Source organism: Saccostrea cucullata, unplaced genomic scaffold (assembly GCF_032062105.1).
Source record: "Saccostrea cucullata isolate Sc308-1 unplaced genomic scaffold, CSIRO_AGI_Scuc_v1 ctg391, whole genome shotgun sequence".
Taxonomy (NCBI): Eukaryota; Metazoa; Mollusca; class Bivalvia; order Ostreida; family Ostreidae; genus Saccostrea; species Saccostrea cuccullata.
Window position 1 is genome coordinate 636926 of NW_026938695.1, and position 21861 is coordinate 658786.

At 32.6% G+C, this 21861-nt stretch overlaps 3 protein-coding genes across 3 annotated transcripts; all 3 read right to left on the reverse strand.

Moving 5' to 3' along the window:
- Positions 1-320: 320 nt before the first annotated feature.
- Positions 321-3173, reverse strand: LOC134250958 (complement C1q-like protein 4). The gene is made up of 2 exons (XM_062733320.1): positions 3069-3173; positions 321-826 (listed from the first exon to the last, which is right to left on the reverse strand). The coding sequence occupies exons 1-2, from the start codon at positions 3145-3147 to the stop codon at positions 411-413; spliced, it is 495 nt and encodes a 164-aa protein (XP_062589304.1). The 5' UTR covers positions 3148-3173; the 3' UTR covers positions 321-410.
- A 5434-nt stretch (positions 3174-8607) lies between these two features.
- Positions 8608-9099, reverse strand: LOC134250981 (uncharacterized). The gene has a single exon (XM_062733346.1). The coding sequence runs from the start codon at positions 9097-9099 to the stop codon at positions 8608-8610; it is 492 nt and encodes a 163-aa protein (XP_062589330.1).
- A 6-nt stretch (positions 9100-9105) lies between these two features.
- On the reverse strand, positions 9106-10282 carry LOC134250982 (uncharacterized). The gene is made up of 2 exons (XM_062733347.1): positions 9926-10282; positions 9106-9450 (listed from the first exon to the last, which is right to left on the reverse strand). Exons 1-2 carry the CDS (start codon positions 10280-10282, stop codon positions 9106-9108), a joined length of 702 nt encoding a protein of 233 aa, XP_062589331.1.
- Between the last annotated feature and the right edge of the window lie 11579 nt (positions 10283-21861).

A 21861-nucleotide genomic window follows, 5' to 3' on the forward strand; every position in this document is an offset into this window, starting at 1 on the left:
AAGATTAAAAGGAGTAGCTGAAAAGATTCTAAATGAATGAATGTTTATGAATGTTAGCAAAGGATCAATCCTCCATTAATTGTTACGGGAAAATACAATTTCTTTGTTAAAATGGAGAAATATGAACCATGTCCTATACATGTATTTAAATGTATATAATTGAACATGCTAGTAGAGACAAAACGGGATAATTAGAATATTAAACGTCTTAAGGTATGCACATAAAGCAAGTTTATTTTGATACTGTGATATTTCATTTTTAAACAACGCATTAAGAAAAACTTCAACATCAAAGCAATTTAGATTCAAAACAAAGAAAGTTTTAAATTTCTTGTTTTATTTAAATAAACAGAGAGGCAATAAGGAAGATCTAAAGTAATATCAATAAATTCACGGTTCATTTCAGAGGTCTAAGACAATCTCCAGCCGGAAAAACTTGAAACACCTTGGGCTTCAACATTTCGATCACCACCAGTTATTCTAACGAAAACGTGTTGTCCTCGTCGGACATATACAAGCACGGTTGTTGATCCACTTCCGTACCCCTCGTCACTATCGACGATTAATTTCCCCTTGACGGCCCCTCCGGCCACCAGTTCCGAGATTACCCACTGCTTGTGGTTGGTCATCAAGGTCCAGGTAAAAACGTAATACCCAGAGCGGGGGCACACGAAGACACCGCTGTGGCGATTGTATCGGTTTAATTTGTTGACGATAACTTGATTGAAAGGAACGGTTCCATGGTGATTTCTGAGATTGTGAGTTAGCCTTGCATAGAAGTATGCATTGTAGTAAGGTGCATGACGTATGAATCTATTTTTTATGTCTGAAAAAGAAAGAATATAATTGAACATGTGATTAAACAATACTTTAAAGAATATGTCAACCGAATGATGGTTAGGGAAAAATAAAAAGAACAAGTAAGAGGAATATTCGACTTTAATATTTAATCATAAATTCATTATTTTTATGTAAATTTACCAGACTTTCTGCAAATTTTGTTGCTTTAAAACATGTCAGTACTTCACAAAAAAGAACATCTGAATTTAAATTATAAAAATTACATGTATATCAATAGTGGTTGGAAGTGCATTTCAGTAACAAACATAGTTAGTAACCACTATTGAAATACGACCACTATTGAAATAGTTATATCAATAGTGGTTGAGAGTGCATTTCAATTAAGGAATGAAGCTTACTTCAACTTATGTTATCCGATATCACATAACTTGGGGCAGTTTACGCTTTATAAACCGCGAAGCGGTTTATAAATAAGCGTAAACTGCCCCAAGTTTGTTATATCGGATAACATAAGTTGAAATAAGCTTCATTTCTTATTATTTAATTTCAATGTACACAACGAGACAATATTTCCTCCAGAATAGGGCTTCAAAGTGAGCATTATTTTAAAAGTAACGTCGAGCGGAGTGATACGTTTTTGACGTAACTCATTGTTACAAGTGAAATCAAATTATTAGCAAACATAACAAACATAACCACTATTGTAATACGACCACTATTGAAATAATTATATCAATAGTGGTTGAGAGTGCATTTCAATAACAAACAAAGTTAGTATATCCACTATTGAAATACGACCACTATTGAAATAATTATTTCAATAGTGGGTGAGAGTGAATGTCAATATGGTATCCATAGGTTTCAACCACTTTTGAAATACTAACGGTATTGAAAGAAAAGTTTCACCGTTGGCATTATTAGCGAGTGTTTCGAACTCGCTAAAATTAAATATCACGTAAAAAAAATGTGTTTAATTGGTATGGCTTCATTAGTGAACATTTTAGAATCAATAGAATTAATTCTGGCTAAAAATAAAATACCATATTTTAAGGACAAATCGCAAAATTTGCTAAAATTTCCACTTATACGGTATTTCAATAGTGGTCGTATTTCAATAGTGGTTATTACCTATGTTTGTTATTGAAATTCAGTATCACCCATTATTAAAATAATTATTTTAATAGAGGTCGCATTTCAATGGTAGTTATTACCTATGTTTGTTATTGAAATGCACTCTCAACCACTATTGATACAATTATTTCAATAGTGGTTGTTACCTATGTTTGTTATTGAAATAGACTCTCAACCACTATTGATATAATTATTTCAATAGTGGTTGCATTTCAATAGTGGTTACTAACTATGTTTGCTATTGAAATGCACTCTCAACCACTACTGATATAATTATTTCAATAGTGGTCGTTATTTCAATAGTGGTTGCAACAGTGCACTACTTAAAATTAACAGCTACACATGATTGAAATTATTTTCAATGATTTTTTAAACATGCTTTATTTAAATTTCTGTTAAGATGGCTCAAAATCTTTCATCCCTTTAATTACTAATTTGAAAATTTAAAGATTGAAGATGTTCCAACTTTTTTTAAGCACAAAGTTATTACATGAATTTATTTTTCCCTAATGAATTAGGATGTTGCACTTCTTTTGCGTTTCAGTATATTTCCTCCATATGTCAGGTAGCTTTATCGATCAATTTGACAGATATTGTATAACTCCCGTGTCGAATACAGGCTTTAAATTTGAAGACATATACCGGTAAATGGTAGCGTTTCCATATGAATGAACATTCTTGAGAATGATGTCAATCAACTAAGACTTATTTAACATATTTTTTAAAGTCAAATATGGCGTATTTTTCATAACTTCAGACTAACTAAATTCTACAAGATCTTTCTATTTGTTTTGTTACTTTTATATAAAGATAGGACTTTCCTGTAAATTATACAGTTAAATTCATCGCGTTTCATAGATATCACAGATTTAAATCAATAACCGATTTCATTCAGACTCGGAATTTAATCAACAGCTCAGATAAGCCATATACATGTATAGCTTTAAGTTGAATTACTGGAAATACCACATCTTTTATAGTCAAACTGTGTTTGCATGAAGACCAAATTGATAAAAAAATTCGACTGAAATTCGATTGCTTTAGTTCTTTCTTTCGGTATCGAATTAATGATATTTTAATCATTCATATAAGTTCTTACTTAGAGTAGTTACTAGGGACATTTATTGCCATCTTACCTGTAATGGCGGCTTCGTCTTTCAGACATGCGCAGTAGTTGACCAGAAAGAAGGTAACACCAAGACACAATACGAGCATTGTTTCGATCAAAGTCAGTAATATGTCGAGTGGAGTATCCATTCTTATTTATAGAAAAACTGAATATTTGCAGATAGAGGCATGTTTTAGCAATTAATTAAGGTGTATGACAGATATCCTACACGTTTAATGTTTATTTTCTGTTAACATCTTGCCAATTCTATATAATTTCATTGATTGCCATGAACAAAATGAAAATTATCAATAATATGTCCAATATCAAAATAATTAATGACAAAACACTTATTTGAAAGAGATCATATTTCAAGAAATTATTTTCCAAGAAATTTATTTTTTACATATTTAATTTGTATGATAAATGAAATATGTTTCAAATTCCAATAAAAGCAGTTGACAAGCTAGGATTTATAGTATTTCACTCTGTTAAAATATATGAAGTTGTGCATGCGTCAGTGTTTTGCAGTTTTCTAATAAACATATGTTTCAAATGCACTGAAAAAAGTAATACATTGCCAAGTAATGCGTTTTAAATATCCAATACAAAAGTATATTTATGTAAATAATATATAAAACAGGTTTACAAATCTATCAAAAAAAACATTTTAAAGAAGTATAAATTCAAATATTTTATTAACGTAATGGAATTTTATGCATGCTTTCATCTAATTTCTTACACCTTGACGTTTGCAATTTTTGTCCTTTAAGATAGGAGAATATATGTGCTTTATGATCCTACATGTACATGTTACTGCAATATATTTACATTCATAGTATTTTTTTTTTAAAAAATCCATCCAGGACGTTCAAATATCTATAACATACCCAAAACCTTGTAACCGCGCGTTAGAATACACAGTAGGAACTATATGCATTTCAATACTCTATGAGCACCAAAATGTAATTTTTATTTCAATGGAATGTAAAACTATAATTCTTATAATTTAACGTTAAATATACAAAAAATGTGCGTTAGACATTAATTTACCACTTTTTTCTTGTAATGTTCGTTGCGTTATTTAACTGCACAACGTCACAAACGGATCTTGCGTCTCTTAAGTCTCTTCAGTGCAACAGTTTTGAAGGGTGCTAAATGCACATTAAAAATTTACAAAATAAACAGTTTGGTCGTGGTTTGCGACGATGTACATGTATATATCCTTGTATAAAAATTGATTAATTGATGGTTTATTTGTTGCTTAACATCCCTCTCGAATTTTATTAATCCTACATATGGAGATGATTATTCAACTTTAATTAGCACCTACTGCCATTGTGAAGTGAGGAACTTTTTTCTTGTCAGCACCTACTGTAACACTGAACCTCGGTTTAAACGGTCTCATCCGAAGGACTGGCCTGGGGGCCATAAAACAGTCGAGCTCACTTTTGATCTCAGTCTCACTTTGCCACTATATATTCCTTTGGTAAAAGTGAGACTGAGATCAAAATGAGCTCGTCTAAATTTTTTGGCCCCCAGGCCTGGTCTCAACGTCTCACAATGGGATTCAAATTCTCACTCCGCGACTCTCAACTTGACGCTCTAACCTCTGCACCATGCGAGCGACCTTTATATAAATAGAAAGAAAGAAATAAATGTCTTTTACGATCCACCTTTAAATTGCTTGTCAGATTTTTATTAATTGTCACAGTATAAAGAAATTGCAATAAATTCGAATAAAAATCAAGGTTAATGTACAGGTATAGGTTTGATACAAGTGACGTAACAATGTGTACACGAAACTTTAACGTGCACGTTATATTTGACGTCAAGGTCAGTAATATGATTTAGTTATACGTATACATGTACGCATTCAAATTTTCGTGAAATATGAATAAAGTAAATTAATTGTAAAGCAAAGATGTCATAAATAACGAATAATTATTATATGTATTGTCATTTCACTGCAGTGAAGTGCTTAGAATTTAAATATTTTGTTTGTCTCTACAGGACAACCTTTTTATGCACCACTTAAAAAATGGGGACAGTCATACCGATTCGAAATTGACAACCAAAAAAGACCACATTAAGCGGGTTATGTAATTTTTTCTGCAATAGCTGCGACCATTAATTCCAGTAATAACAAACAAAGAAAGACAATTCATTGTTTATATTTACATCTGTTTAAATAATCATTTAAAGTAGAATTAAAAAGATTAATTATTGTATTAAAGACGTACAACACACTGGGGGAGATAACCCTTGCGATTTCAATTGAACGTTTGACGTGACGTCAAATTAACGTCAAAAATAAAGCGTCAAAACGACGAGTAAAACGATCCCGATGTATATCAATCTTGAAAGAAAATTGGGATACGGGGCTTGGCTGTGATTGTGCGTACCATACTCAATCAATAAGTATGTTTTAATGAACCCGATTAAACTCCGTAAAAAGCAATACATAAAATACCATCCCTTAATGTTCATTTCATTGCATTTCATATACAATAAATTGTATTTTTGATCAAAGCGCAGCATTTTTTTTTATTCTGAAAATTTTATTTTACATTGCCGAAATTCTCATTATGTACAATTGGCTATATAACATTCCGATTAATGGTCTTCATTACAATTTGTGTATATACGATATAAATAGTGTTTTTCTTCTTTAATTAAATAAAACAACAATAAATAAACAAAAAAATCGATGTTGTTCTCAGACCCTTACTGATCAAAGAGGAACAACTCTGAAAATGTAGGAGATGTTTATTTTCCTCCCTTTAGTCACGGTTTGCCACAGAATCAGATACATTTACAGCAAGACCTGATAAATCCGAGAATTGAATACTATAGACCTCATATACACAATGTAAGTATAGAATTGAAAAGAATTGTTCACTTGTACTGAAATTATCTGCATTTATGAATATCCTATTGCAGCAAATCGTTTGACTTTCTGTCAACAATGTCGGTTCGCATTTCCTCGAATCAAAACAAAACGTAGCCTGTAAGATTTAAAAAAAAAATATCAAAGTGCGATTTGATATAAATCGAAATAGATGAAGAGTTTCATGTTTGATATTTTGAAGTTAATGTGGACGAATACGGATTTTCATTTTAACTTTATTAGAAGCGACGACATTGAAAGAAATGCGTACAATATCATGAGGGGTGTGTATACATCTATGCAAATGTCGATGTATCCCCACGGCCACATTCTGTCTCGTTTGAAATAATGACATGAAAGAAACTACAATTATTCCATTTATATCACAGGAGAGTTGAGCATACACCATTTTTTTAATGAATAAAATTAAAGAAATAAAATTAAAAATCAACATATTCAAGTTCAACAAAACTTAAATTCGTATCCAGGTTTCATGTGATATGGAATGCATAACGCATACATATACATGTATGGACTAAACACTAAAATCCTTCAGTATTTTTTTTCCTGATACATATAAAAAGAGTAGTCAATATTTATTCTGCATTCATGAATTTTAAAACTGATGCATACCTCCGGGATTCAAATGACGAAATACCAGTATATTTGCACTGTAAACGACGTTTCGTCAAACGCTAATGGTCTGCGACGCAAAAAAGGAAGGGGTGGGGGTGATAGGGGTATTCAAAAATTGCCTAAAAATCTACATTTAAATACGCTTTACATATGAGAACTTTTAAATTTGTGAGTTAATATATTTTTGAAGCAAAAGCAGTATTCCAATTTAATTTTTTTTAATGTGTATATGTAGATTCATATAACAAAGTGATCGACCCCCGTCTGAAAGACGCGAGGGAACGTGATTTATTGAGAAAGGGGGAGGGGGTAGTTTTCCGCTATTAAATCAAAACTAGTCGTACAAAAATTATACAAAAAATTATGAAGATTATTTTTACTCCCAGCTACCTAAAGAAAGTTTTTTACCAAAATTAAACGACAGGTTTTTTCACAAAAAAAATTTGAATTTGAAAAACGCGCAATTTTCAAGGCTTAGATAATTCATAGTTTTTCAGTTTAAGGTCTTTAAAAATTATTTTGATGACATGTATATCAAAAAGATGACTATGTTTTTGTGTTAAATGGTTAAGGGAATAAGCCAGTGAAATTTGACATTTATATCTAACCTGGCTTTTTTGAAAATCAAGGTTTAAGTAGTTCATTGATTAAAAATTTTCTCTTCTTGTAAACAACTAAAGGGGGGTAACTTTTCGAAGTTCCTGTCCAAAAACCACTCGAACGATTTTGTCCAAAATGTGCATACATGCAGTAGATATAGTCATGTACTAAATATACAAAAATAACGAAAATTAAACGACAGGAATTTTTTTTGGTAGGTGTGTTGTACATCCTTAATGATGCGAACGTCTTTATACGTTTCATTCATGGAACAGCCATTGATCAAGAAATCTGTACAGGTGACATGCCTAATGTAGTTCATGCAGTGATTAACGCAATGGGTTTTTCTTAAGAAATAAAGGAGAAAATATTCAGTAGAGGTAAATATTAATAAATGTTAGTTGTAAAATTAAAAACAGAATAAAACAATAATAAATGCAGTAGCTATTAAAACAAAGTAGTAAATAATTTAGATTCCTCTAACAAGATAAGATTTCGGTATAGGTGTACAGTGTACAGTGTACTTCGATCTGATTGGATGATTGGCTAATTGGATTAACCATGGCCATTGCATACACAGTGTCTCTGCCATGCCAGATTGCAAATTCCATCTGTTGACTTGTTTTATTATTCATCAGATGCCAACAATAAACAATAAATAATGCCCCCCCCCCCCCCTGACATGTCTGGTTGCTAATTTTAAGAACTTTATCATTAACGTTATCAATGGTGAGTATATAATTATAACAACAGTATTTCATTACAAAATTTGCTGCCAGAAATGTTTTATTAAATGAAATAACTCTCTACATTATCTTATTAACTGGCCTTTTGATATCTAAAGTGTGTTAATATATTAATTAAATTGATATGTAAGCTCGTGATGAATGGACAATTTAATTGTATGCATAAATAAGTGCTGGGAATTAGCAATTTCTTCAGATGTTCAGATGTACCCATTGGTAATACATATACGTATTTTTAAACTATTAAGTAGTAACAATTTTTCAAGAGAAAATAGTCCATCCAACTATAAAATCTTTTGAACTCTCTTCATTCGTGTAATTTCTGAAATTCTGATTTTTTGACCATTTACAAAATGTTTGGATTTGATCTAATTTCTGTAGCATTTGTATAATGAAACATTTGTACAGGATACATAACAATATACTGAGTGAATTAACTTCATTTTTATTTAACACAAAAATATGTTCCTTTTTCATACATGTAGACTCCAAATACATATACATTTTATTATAGTTACACATCTAATTATCAAACATATGGACATATATCCAAATGCAACTCAAATTTTAAAAAAATCAAATTTACAGTTTGGAATCAATTAAACAGAAAACAGATAAGTAACTGCATAAACATAAACAATACACATATCATTTTTGTACATAATGCACATAGAGAATTAAAACATGTACCTAACTTAGGTATCTGTCAAAAAATAGTTCTGTCTTTGTATGTATCTATATACAGACACTATGTCAGTACATTCTGATGATCCACATCCTACATAAAGAAGATGAGTTTCGTGATCATAGGCCAGGCTATAAAGCGCATGTATAACCCCTTCTTTGGTCAACAGGAGTGACAAAAAGTGACCATCCTTGTCAATCATCTGCACAGTGTCAGTGAGGTTATCGACCACCAGGATGTGTGACAGGGCGTCTGTACAGATTCCTGTAGGCCGTAGTCCTTGTTGCAGTCCTGATCCTGATGGAGGCCCCGTGTAAGAGAACCGATGTTTGCCCCCAGCGTCAACCACCACTACAGCACTGAGATTATAGTCTGACACAATAATATCTCCATTGCAATTTTTTGTGAGGTACTTTGGATCTCCATATAAATTTTCACCTTTGTTGTCGAATCGGATAGTTTGGATTTCTACTTCCCCACTGCTGTCATACCGCTTTACCATGCCTGTTTAGGTATCGTAATTAAAAATCCTCATCCCAATAAGTAGTTCTCCAGAGGAAACACAGTAATGGAGACAGGTGGGTCTCAATGAATCTGTTATCCTCATTAACATGACCATTGAGTGGCTGTCTGTCTGAATTTTGACATCACCTTTGATGTCAATATAAATAAGTTCCCCAGCACTTGATACTGTGTGCACACCTCCAAAAGCAGCTTTGTCTGTGACTTTCTGAAGAGTTTCACCAGAGTTGTCTGTCAAGATGAGATTGTTCCAATCACTAACCCAGAATTTATCTGGTGTCACAATAGAAAGATGACGACCATAACTGATATCTTTTACTTTCACCGACCTCTTTAACACAGGTTTAGACATCATTTTGAACAGCTGTTCATTTACTACATGTGTTTCAATAAAGTCTTATTGGATTTTTTTTAATAACAGACACACAGCATATTTGTTTAAATTATCACTTATAGACAAAAGAGGCACTTGCTTTACCTTTATAGTTGCTTTGGTATTTTTGATGAAATTTTCTTGTAGAATAAAAGGAGTGGTACAGCTATGTTCGATAAACACTCAGTCCTGTGTTCATAATATTCAGATTTAGCCAGAAATGTATTTAGTTTGGACATCTGATGTTGCAGTGTTTTAAACAAAATAATGCTGTATTTTATTTTATCATTTAACAACACAGTATCAGTTAGACCCTTTAGTCTTGTAGCCTTTGAGGACATTGCTGATTGAATACCTGACATTTTTATACTGCATGTTTTCATCTGACTCTTAATACCTGTTAAGACAATATAGTTCTTGTAAAGAATCTCACTTCTGATTTTGTGAATATTTTCTTTGTGTTGCTGTCGGGTTTTTTATAAGCATCTTCCAGATCCAATTTTTCATGACTTTTATGCTCTATACACAGATTACTGACAGGAAGTTCACACAAGTGACAGTACATTTCATATATCATTTTTGGATGTCTTCTGCAAATCTCAGCTTTTTGGATACTTCCAGATTTCTCTCTGTAAATCACAACATCATGGTAAGCCGTATCTAGATCAATGACATGTCTCTCTTTACACTGTGGACAAAGGTTACTTTTACATGTATTGCAGTAGAATTCTGTGTCCCCATCACAATTAGAACATGTCTTTATCATACACTGTGTGCTGAAATCTTCCATGATAATATCTCTGTCTTCTCCATACAAACAAACTGTTTAAAATACAAACCAATTTTTTATATTGTATATGTACAATTAATGAAATGAATTCATTTTCTATGAATGAGAGATTGAAAGATACATGTACCATGACTTAAAATTATACCATGAAATGAAAAAAAGCATAGATTTATACGATTTATATCTGTGAAATAGACCTGATTTCAAAGGCTTCAAAAAAGATTTTGGTTAATTTTCACAATTATTTTCATACGTCTATGGATTACAAAAAAAAGTAAACCTGAAATTTGTCTATAGGACAGGATGCCTTGCCAAGTGTATATACATTGTAAGTAGAAGTACACGAAAATTTGTATTAGTGTTATAAAGTTTGATTAAAATATTTAGTTTCTATAAAATACTTGATTTTGACTGGATAAAAATTTCTTTTGATATCTGCATCAATTGAATCTAGAACTAGATGCTGTCATGAGACAGTAATACCCGCACTAAGGTGTTTGCCTCTTAATACACACTCGTACATATAAGGCTTAAAGCCTTCCAAGGAAAAGTCAAAATAATTCTATAATTTACACAGTACATGTATTCGTCACATTGAGTATAACATTCTCAGACCCTGTGACTATGTGACCTATGACTCAGTGCCTCTTATATGTATTTTATTAGATAGAACGTTCTATCGTTAAAATGATATTGTCCTACGGACCCGGTTTAACGATCTGTGGTGAGGGCTTGTATCATTAGATCATTCTAACCAGTATTTTATATGCTTCATAGGCGTTGGAAGGAAATTGAAAGTGGGGAGGGGGGGCTAAACCAACAAAAAAGGTACACCCCAATTTTCAATACATAGAAAATGTCCATCTTTGCAAAAAAAAAAAAGGGGGGGGGGTAGCCCCCCGGTTCAGACGCCTATGTGTAAATTAGATTTTAAAAAAATGTTTTGCTCATAATTGGTACCTTTTTAAATTTAATAATGCCCCCCCCCAAAAAAAAAAACACAAAAACACCACACAAAGACACACTCTCACGAACCGTACTTTTGTTTTAATAGGATACACATGAAGATGGAAAAGTTATGTTAAAACACAGTTTGTTATGAATTAATTTTAAAATTTGTTCTTGAACTACCGTAAATCTGGAAATTTTTGCTGTAGATAAATTTTTAGCAAATTTGCAAATTCATTGCATTCGCAAAAATATTTGTCTTAAAAATAATTCAACAATAAGAAAATGTAAACAAAGTAGTGGTCATTCGCAAAATTTTGAAACGTAAAAAATATAATCAACAGCATTTTGACCTAGATTCGCAAAATAAATCAACGTAAAAATTTCCAGATTTACGGTATACATGTTTACATGTAAACACCTTTTGGAAAATTTCTACATTACATTGGGTTGCGTCACCCATTATCATATTTTTAGATTAAGCCCTACTCGGCACACCTCGGCCGATTCGTGCTTCATCTGCATTTAGCCAAGGTTTGTCAAATAGGATAACATGCACATGCTGCAGTGTGATGTGTATTGAAAAAATCATTTTGTGTTATAATTGGATTATATTTCATGAAGTTCATTGGACCTATGACAATCGGTAAGTACAAGTTAAAGTATAGATTGGGGTAAAATGAACCGAAATGCAAAATTTAGATTAGGTTAAAGTGACATTCAGTTACAGGTGCAGATCAAGATTTTTTTCAACCACAGATCCAGACGGGGGAGGGGGGTTCACATCTCAGTCAATAAAATGTCATCCCAGAATTAATTTTCTCACAAACAAAGACAAAAAACTGAAAACAAAATAAAAACAATGATAGTGGGGTCGTGGGGTCAATGTTTTCTAAGGGGGATGATGTCCAAAGTAATTTTTTATTTGCTTCAGTATATAGCCTTATTTAACTAAGAAAGCAAACTCCGGGGGTGGGGGGGGGTCCAATCTCCCTAGCCACTCCCTGTTCCTGAAATTGCAATTGATCTTTTGACTCCAAAATAGAATTTTTTTCCATTTGACTATATATATATACATATTTTGTTTCTTGTGTTTATAAATAATGTCTGACTGTTTGTCTGCAGAAATTTGATCAGTAATTTGGCTTAAATTTTTGATCAGGAGGTGCTAGGGTTTTCATGCTTAACATGTGTATTCATTGTAAACTTTCAACAGGTATAAATATGTTTGACCTTGGCCCTAGAGTTAGACCCATTTAAAAAAAAGAAATTAACCTTGGCAATTAACTTTTTTTGAACAGGAAGTACTAGGGATTTCTTTATATTTCACATGTGCATTCCTTGTGACAAGACTTTCTTTCGATACCAACAATTTTAACCCTTTGACCTTGACCTTTGAGTTTGACATACATTTGAGAAACTTCAACCTTCGCCATAAGCTGCCATACGTGGGCATCAGTGTTTAACAAACACATCTTGTCTTTATTACTCTTAAGTGGCGGTGTCTCCATATGAGGGAAAAATTCCCGAGAGAGATATTTTCACAACAAACAAACAATTAAATTACTAAAAATAACATAAAACATGAACATGTTGGTTGTATCTCTTGTTCTCCCTTGAATCAGAAATGATTACATATTACATATAAATATTTTAAAAATAATTACATGTATTATAAGATTTGAAAAGGTTGTTCATCTTAAAATTGTTCTGTGGTTGAATTAGCTATAAAAGTTTACTAGCTTTATTTTGCTGCTCAAAACACCTTGATTAACTATTTTCAATGATACTGTTTTCTGAAATGTTCAGTTTTTTCAATAATGGATACATATGTCATACATTTTCAGTTTCTCAAAAAATTGCATGAAAAAAAAGCTTTTCAAATACTGTAAGCATGGTAACCTTTACAAAATACATGTGAATCCTATGTTTTTAGCTCATTTGAGCTTTTCAGTTTTTTTTAATCACATTACGTCTGTTGTCCATTTGTTTGTATGGAAACTTTACATTTTTAACTCGTCTACAAGCACTGGGCCAAGTTTAACCATTTCACATTGAAATCAGTATATGTACATCTGTATGTCAGTCTGTCAATTTAACCTTGGTCATCACAGTCATATCTATTGAATGAGAAGAGACAAGGCATTTGTATTAAACATATGTATAATTAGTATTTACCTATGACAATGCCATGATTTTTGTTACCCATGACCTTGAAGTTTGACCTACTCGCAAAAAAATTACATTGTTTTAAATTCATCATTTTGAAAGAATTCATATTATACATGCATGTATAATATTACCTGTGATAAGACCTTTCTAAATAAATCATGAATCTGTGACCTTGACCTTGAAGCTTAATCTACTTTTCAAAATGTTGCATTTGCTTATAACTTTGGATTGAGAAGAGATATGACTTTCACATTTGACATGTACAATACTTGTAAGAATTCAAGATGTTTCCCAGCATGCTATGATTTTTTACCCTATGATGTTAATGTTTTACAAAATTTTCAAAATATTTAACTCTCCTAAAAGATGATCAGGCTATTGATTTAACCCCCGGGGGCAAAATTAAAATTCTGAAACCTTACTGCACATTTACATGACACCACCAACCATCTCCCAAAAGATGATAAGGCTGCTGAGTAAAATGTAGAAGGAGTTCAGGGAAGACGGGGCTTTTAGCGTTAAAAACGTCATTTTTCGACCCCCATTTGACCCCCGGGGCAAAATCAAAATACCGAAACAATACTGCACATCTACATGGCACCACCAACCATCTCCCAAAAGATGATTAAGCTGCTGAGTAAAATGTAGATGGAGTTCAGGGAAGACAGGGCTTTTAGCATGAAAAACGTCATTTTTTGACACCCATTTGACCCCCCGGGGCAAAATCAAAATACCGAAACCTTACTGCACTTCTACATGACACCACCAACCATCTCCCAAAAGATTATTAGGCTGCTGAGTAAAATGTAGAAGGAGTTCAGGGAAGACGGGGCTTTTAGCATAAAAAAACGTCATTTTTCGACCCCCATTTGACCCCTTGGGGCAAAATCAAAATTCCAAAACCTTACTGCACATCTACATGACACCACCAACCATCTCCCAAAAGATGATTAGGCTACTGAGTAAAATGTAGAAGGAGTTCAGGGAAGACGGGGCTTTTAACATAAAAAACGTCATTTTTCGACCCCCATTTGATCCCCTGGGGCAAAATCAAAATTCCGAAATCTTACTGCACATCTACATGACACCACCAACCATCTCCCAAAAGATAATTAAGCTACTGTGTAAAATGTAGGAGGAGTTCAGGGAAGAAAAGTGTGACAGACGGACGGACGGACATGAGTAACAACAATATACCCAAACTTTCTTTAGAAAGTGCGGGTATAATTAGCATGCACTAAGCAACCAGGGCCTACTTTGGTTGTCTTTACATATTCATTTATCGCTTTTAGATTATTTTTTGAAGGAATAATTAACTAGTTTTACTTCAGTAGATATTTTTCTAAATTTCGAAACTTATTAGTTATGTTTCTGACTTTTTCTGAATTAATTTTTTACTTTCGTTTCTTATCGAATTATTATCCTTTTTTGCTAAACAAATCAAATCGTCAACTTTACTACAATATACATATAGGGGAAAGAAGGAAAGAAATCAGCATGTTTGTGTTAAATGATTGTAAGATGGTATGGACAATAGAACTGTAAAGATTTTTTTTATGCTACTAAACCTTGGAACTGCCCTTAATCTCTTAATTATTAGGACAGGAATGATCGAGAAAAACGACATCACATGAATGAGGACAGAATATTCTTTTAATCTTAAACAATCGGCAGCAGACTCTTTAAGATTTTACCGAAATTGGCAGGTTGTGATACGTAATTAAAGGTTCGGTTTCAAATTCAGATGCTAAATGTTATAACACAAAAGGTTAGGTTTTTGAATAACCATTTCCATTTTTGTTAGAAAAGGTTGGTAATGACACAACCATATTTGAAAACGTTGATTTATCGTTAGGCCTCTATAAGTTAGCCATTTTGAATTTCAACAACGTTAACGTAGTTATAATATATTCGTACGCACTGTTTTTGATGTGTAAATTTGATAGTAAAATGAAAGAAAGTTCCATTTTAGGAAACTGTAGGATGAGCAGCATTTTGAAAAATTGCTAGCAGACAGACAGACAAATAGACAAACAGATAGACAGACTGACAGATGACGGATACCTTTCTTATCGCATAAGCTCTTCTGGTATTCGACCAATAAAGCTAGAAATTAACTGGTTATCAATATTTATATAATATTATCCTAATAATTCAATCCTTAGTGTAATTGTCTGCTTTATACTGTAATTAAAGCTGATAATACCTCTTTCTTAGTTTGCCTGTTTGGGATTTGAGTGCAGTGTCATATTACAGTAAAACTCGATTATAGTGAAGTCCTTGGGACCTGTGAATTTAATTCGTTATATCCGTAATTCGTTATATCCGTGTAACGAATTCGTTTAACCATTATAGCGAATTCGCAATATGCATGTTTTCCTTCAAGTATCACTACCAACTATGTTAAGGAAGGCAAATATTACAAAACATTTCTTCGATAACTAAGGTTTTATTATGAATTGAATTTTATATACAGATGCTAAGAGGAAATAAAGTCAGTTCAATTTATCAATTTTTTATAATCTTTGATAGTTCGTTATAAAAAAGGTAAATTTTATTATATTTAACTTCAACGGGGACTCAACATCAGTTTGCTATATCCGTAAATTCGTTATATCAGAGTTCGTTATAACCGTAAAATTTTACCAAGATTTGTTAAGAATTTTGCCGGGAAGCCAGAAAAACTTCGCTATATCCGTGAATTCGCTATATCCGTGTTCGTACTAAACGAGTTTTACTGTACCTAGTCTTTGTTGTCAAAAAAATAAGGTGATATTCTGCGTAACATTTAAAGGTCACTAGCTTTCCTTGCTCCACTGATTTCATATACAAATGAGGTCGGAAACTAGTCCATGACTCCAATCCACTCAGCTTTTTACCCCCAAGCCGCGAAATAGCTTTCGAATTTAGTACAATATTAATTATCGTGCGGATTGCCTCAGCCATACTGTAATAAGGCTCAAGGGACATCTAACGAAGTATTAACAATTAAGTTTAACATAATTTATTTTTCATATTACTTTCTTATTACAGCAAATAATTGAAAATTGATACTTACGTTTTCAAAATAATGGTAAAGTTAGACCTCCAGTATTATAGGAAATCACCTACTCAGAGGGAAATCCCACCAAATGAGGTACATGTACCCCTCTGCTTTAGGGTCATCCTTAGTGCAATACTTGATTATGATTAAAATGTAGCCTAATTTAAACAGGAAATATGTTTTAAACACGAGTAACGATGTGGTCATTTAATTACCGTATAACGGGTATTTTTTACGTGCTGCTAATTTTTACTTATTTTTACGAGTTTTATAAATCCGTAAAATTTAAACGCGTAAAATTTCACATAATTTATAAAACGGATCATGTAAATTTTCAACATCGTATGTGTAAAAGCAATGCTTATTGCCAGCAAGCTCACTCCCTGGAGACTATATAATTAGTGTACTGTTGGTATTTTGAGCTTTTTAAAGTCAGTCATCAATGGGATCATACAGGTAAATTTCAATTAACTTGTATAAATTATACAAACATCGTCAGTTAATTAATCAATTAGACCTACCTGGTTACTCTTTTTAAAATATTTTTACGAGACGCATAACTTCTGATAATGACTTTATAATTACAGGTTTCCCAATTATACCTGTGTTTTCAATCTTTGGTCCTTTCTTCTGTTTCATGAGCTTTGAATAAAACTTGGACTTCTTACTTTCACTTCCATTATGATAGTACGTTTGACTTGTCTCTCTTTGTTTTCGGTAAACACCAGACGAGCACGTGGTGTGCCTAGCTATGTGTTTTATAAAACATGAATAAATGAAGACACATTGTTCATGTATTTAAAGGTAAATTATTTTAAAAAAATACATTATGTAATTTGTTGCATTGTTTATATTGTTATAATTTAATAAATCTCTCTCTCTCACTCCCTCTCTCTAACATCGTGTTTTCGGACACATTATTTGCACACATTAGCTTGCGCGTTCAAAATGCTAACAATCACTGATCTGGAATTTTACATCTGATGATTTTAATTTTTACAGACATGTTCAATTCGTAAAAAATTAACGCTTAAAAATTTAAGTCACCCTTTTTTGACCAAAATTCGTAAAAATTTACAGCAGTAAAAATTACCCGTTATACGGTAATATGTATATAATTACAACGATTGTTTTGAAATGGGTCGTAAGGTAAAGAACTTAGCGCGAGAGATATCTAGAGTGGAGTCATATAAAAATATATCGGAAATATTTCAGATTTATCAAAAATTTCATCGTCGGATACCCACAGATGATGTCGTCTCGTGGTGTGTAAAAGGCGAGATTATCTGTGGGTATATCCGACCGCGACGTGCAAGGACTTTAGATATACCCAGATCTCCATGTGATATTAAGGTTTGTCACTCGTGAAATTTGTTAAATCAAGGATTTATTGAGAAGTATATTCTGGATAAGTACTCATATAGAGGGACTCAAAATCGCAGAGAAAATAGGGGGTCGGTGTTCATCTTACTGATCTACGATACAATGAATTTGACATTTTTGCACTTAAATTTTAACTCTTCGGCTAACTAATTAATCCTTTATTATATTTTATCAGATGTAACCATGGCAAAAAATATTATCTTATTTTAGGTAAAATATTTTGAATAGTATTTATCATTGAAAAAATCTTGAAAATTAATGCGCGTAAATTATTGTGTGACCTTTTTGCACTAAAAAGTAACATATTTTGTGTATTAAAAAATTAAATAGGCAATAAAACAATTTCTTAAATCAAGCTTTTTACGACTTAATTGCTGATCAATCACAAGTATCGAGTACTTTAAAATAATGAAAGAAAACGTTTGGGTCAGTGATGTTAATTTTGAAATATTGGTCAAAATATGTAAAGAAGAACACCTCACTTCACGAATCTAAAAATGGTTGAAGAGGATGAAGTCAATAAGGGAAATAAAGTAATGTAATTGATTTATGATGGGAAGTCGTGTCTACGTTAAGGTTACATATTCAATTAGATTCAACTGCAATCAGCATAGGCTATGAGGAAGACAGCAAAAAATATGATAACTACAAGAAATTGGGAATCGTAACGGTTATGAATGACATGCAGAATATGTTTACTATTGCCAGAGCATCAACGATTGTTGGAAACGTGGGATAAATAAAGCCAGTTAGGAGACACTTTTCCTAAGTCTTTATTCTTTTTTTGTAGAAGGAAACCCCTGTAGGGGTGTGAGATCAGATATATATTTGGCCAGTTCATCCTCTTAAGAAGTTTTTGTTCGTTTCGTTTTTATTACTTAAAATACCCGGTAATGTAACTTTTAACTCCACAATATCACCAAAATATTGGATTTTTCTAAAGCTCGATTAAGATTCCGACAAAAGAAAACACACTTTATATATAATTCATACAGTTCCATTTCCATTCAATAGAATGGTCCAGTAAAAAGGCGCCAAAACTTACACGTGACCATTTAATTGGCGTGAAAGGATTGTGTCATCCCTTACCTCGAAGAGAAATGGACTAATCCAGTAGTATAGAAACGCAGAAAAAATGTCAAGTGGACATGTTCGTATAAGAACTCCCATGAAATAAATAGCTGCATGCAAAAAACTAACGTAAATAAATGCATTAATAAATTGTATCAGTAATATGATTATTTTACCTTAATCTGTTATTGTTGAAACGCAGGTAACGAAATCCGATGATAATCAGCATGCACAAAATTTTGCTGGCTAACTTTGACCTCTTAGCTTCACACCTAGGAAATATTGATCCTTAGTATTGCCTAACGCTGTGACGTCAGGCAATAAAAATTGAATTTTCCTAAATAGTTTTGAAGTAAGAGGTTCTGCGTGAACTTTTCCAAAAAGCTGACGAGTGACCTACCTTAAGAAATTTAATCAACATCTTGATGAACAATAATCGGCCAAAATGGCCGGGAGTCTTTATTTATGGAGAAAGATACGGGTTATAAAGGAGAACAGATAGCAAACATACAAAGATATCACTAACGCATAAGTAATGAAAACATTGATCGTAAAGCCTGTACAAAGACTGTCGAGGAAATACATCAGAAAGTTGGGATATGTACAGAGTTTCAAAGAAGGTTGATGGATAAAAAAAACTGAACCATACAGGGTAATGGGTTTAATAGTGTAGTAAAATACATTTAAAGCAGTTCTAATTGATGGATTGAAATAGGCTTTTTTGGCTTTGCTACAACAATTATTATTAGCATAACTAAATGTTCCAGATGAGTTAACTGTCAGACCCAAATACCTGTATTGTTTAACACATTCAATATTGTTGTTATCCATATGGAAGGGAATTTTGATGCGTTTGCCAGATGAATTGAAGTCTTTCATTTTTGTTTTATTTGTATTAACTTTGAGACATCAGTCAATACAGTATGTATATTGAGTTTTTCTTGTAGACCTTTAGCAGTGAGGGAGAGAAGTACCATGTCATCAGCATACATGAGGCAATGAATGTATGACCGATTAGCTAGGGGGTGTCCACACTGTAGCTCGAACCTACAACCCTCAGATTTAAAATCCGACGCTCTACCGACTGAGCTAAAGGGTTAACCCACTAGCTAGTGCTAGTAGGAGCGTGGCCTCACTATTTACAACACATAGCCACTTTTAAATTCTGTTACACTTCCCCTTCTTTTTCTTGAGATTTCTTACCCCTAAGAAATCTCACACACGAGACTCTAAACACCACTCCCCATGTGGGTTTTGTAGTTGGGCGCCAATATGACCGATTAGCTAGGGGGTGTCCACACTGTAGCTCGAACCTACAACCCTCAGATTTAAAATCCGACGCTCTACGGACTGAGCTAAAGGGTTAACCCACTAGCTAGTGCTAGTAGGAGCGTGGCCTCACTATTTACAACACATAGCCACTTTTAAATTCTGTTACAAATGGAAGTAGTTGAATCATTATTTAAATTTTACAAAACTGACAGATAATTTGATAGATCATTGAGATACATCTTGAATTGGTTTTTCATTATTTTGTATTTCTGAGCCCGATACATATCTAATGCGATGAAATTTTTTTCGCATGAATTCAAAATCACCAGTTCATCTATATAACAGTAAAAGACTAATTTGCTATTTGTAATTTTGTTTTTGCTTTTGTCAATTCTAGAACATGATGATTTATATCATAATCAGTCCTGGTTTAAGTCCTTTAAAAGACAAGAAAAACCATGGCTTACTTGAAATTCGTAATTACAGTATATTTCTTTAATTTACATTAATTTTCTATGGCAATGGTTTCTTTGTGATTATTCTAAAATTATTTTTATATTCGTGGATCCCTTTAACAAAATATGTATCCTTGCAGTAAAGACAGGACAATAAGATTTCCCTAGGATATTACAAGAATTATTATCACGGCGATACTTTTATTGTTACTACTGCACTAAACGAATGACGGGTGTGTTACCGCAAGTGATCATGAAAAGACAAAATATATGATGCAAAAATATCTTTTATTTAGTTTGTTTGTTTGTGTCTTGTTTTTAACGTCCCTCTCGAGAACCTTTTCACTCTTATGGCGACACCGCTACCTGTCGATTGAGATCTGCGAATTTCGGAACTCAGGGCCATTGTGCAGTGAGATAGATCTCTCGTGCGAGCATCCACTGAGACACATAATTTCAATTTTTACGGTCTTAATCCGAAGGACCGGTATCAACGTCCACAAGTAGTTTCTTTTATGAATAAAATGTATTTTATATGTTCGCTCATGTATACAGAGCTTCGTTTTATACCAAAAACGATTTTACAATATGGTATTTCAATGGCAACAGCAAATTGTCAAATTGTCCTCAGCAATGAAGCACTGAAAGATATTTTAGCCCATTTTGATCGAAGTTTTTAAAAGATCGTCTGATTTAATATAGTGGAATTGCTATTGCCCAGCTTTACAGTAGGTGCTAGCAGGGAGAAATCCTCCCTGCTCAATGGCCCGAAGTGCCGAGTATATATAAGTCATAATTTACAGCACTCAATCAGCAAATGGTGACGTCTCCATATGAGTGAAAAATTATTTAGAAGTCTATTAAACTACATCGAACAAACAAACATTATATTTCTTTTTTAAGTTTTCTTCATTAAACATTTTATACTGAAATGATTATTTAGTTATTTCTGGTTACATGTATAACTAGACTAGTTAGTTTTTCTTAATCGAGAGTTACACTGTAGTTATCTTGTAAAAATTTAATTACTGTTGTAACAAGTTAGTTGATTGGATAAAAGAAGTTTCTATAACTTATTAGGATAACATATGCTGCCTACTTCCCAATGCGTTACGTCAAAAACGTATTATTCCGCTTGACTTTACTTTTTAAAAGTGTCCTATTGTTGTCACTTAATGATGGAAAATTAATAAGGAATGCCTAAGTTATATTAGTATATAACTAGGTTGTAACAG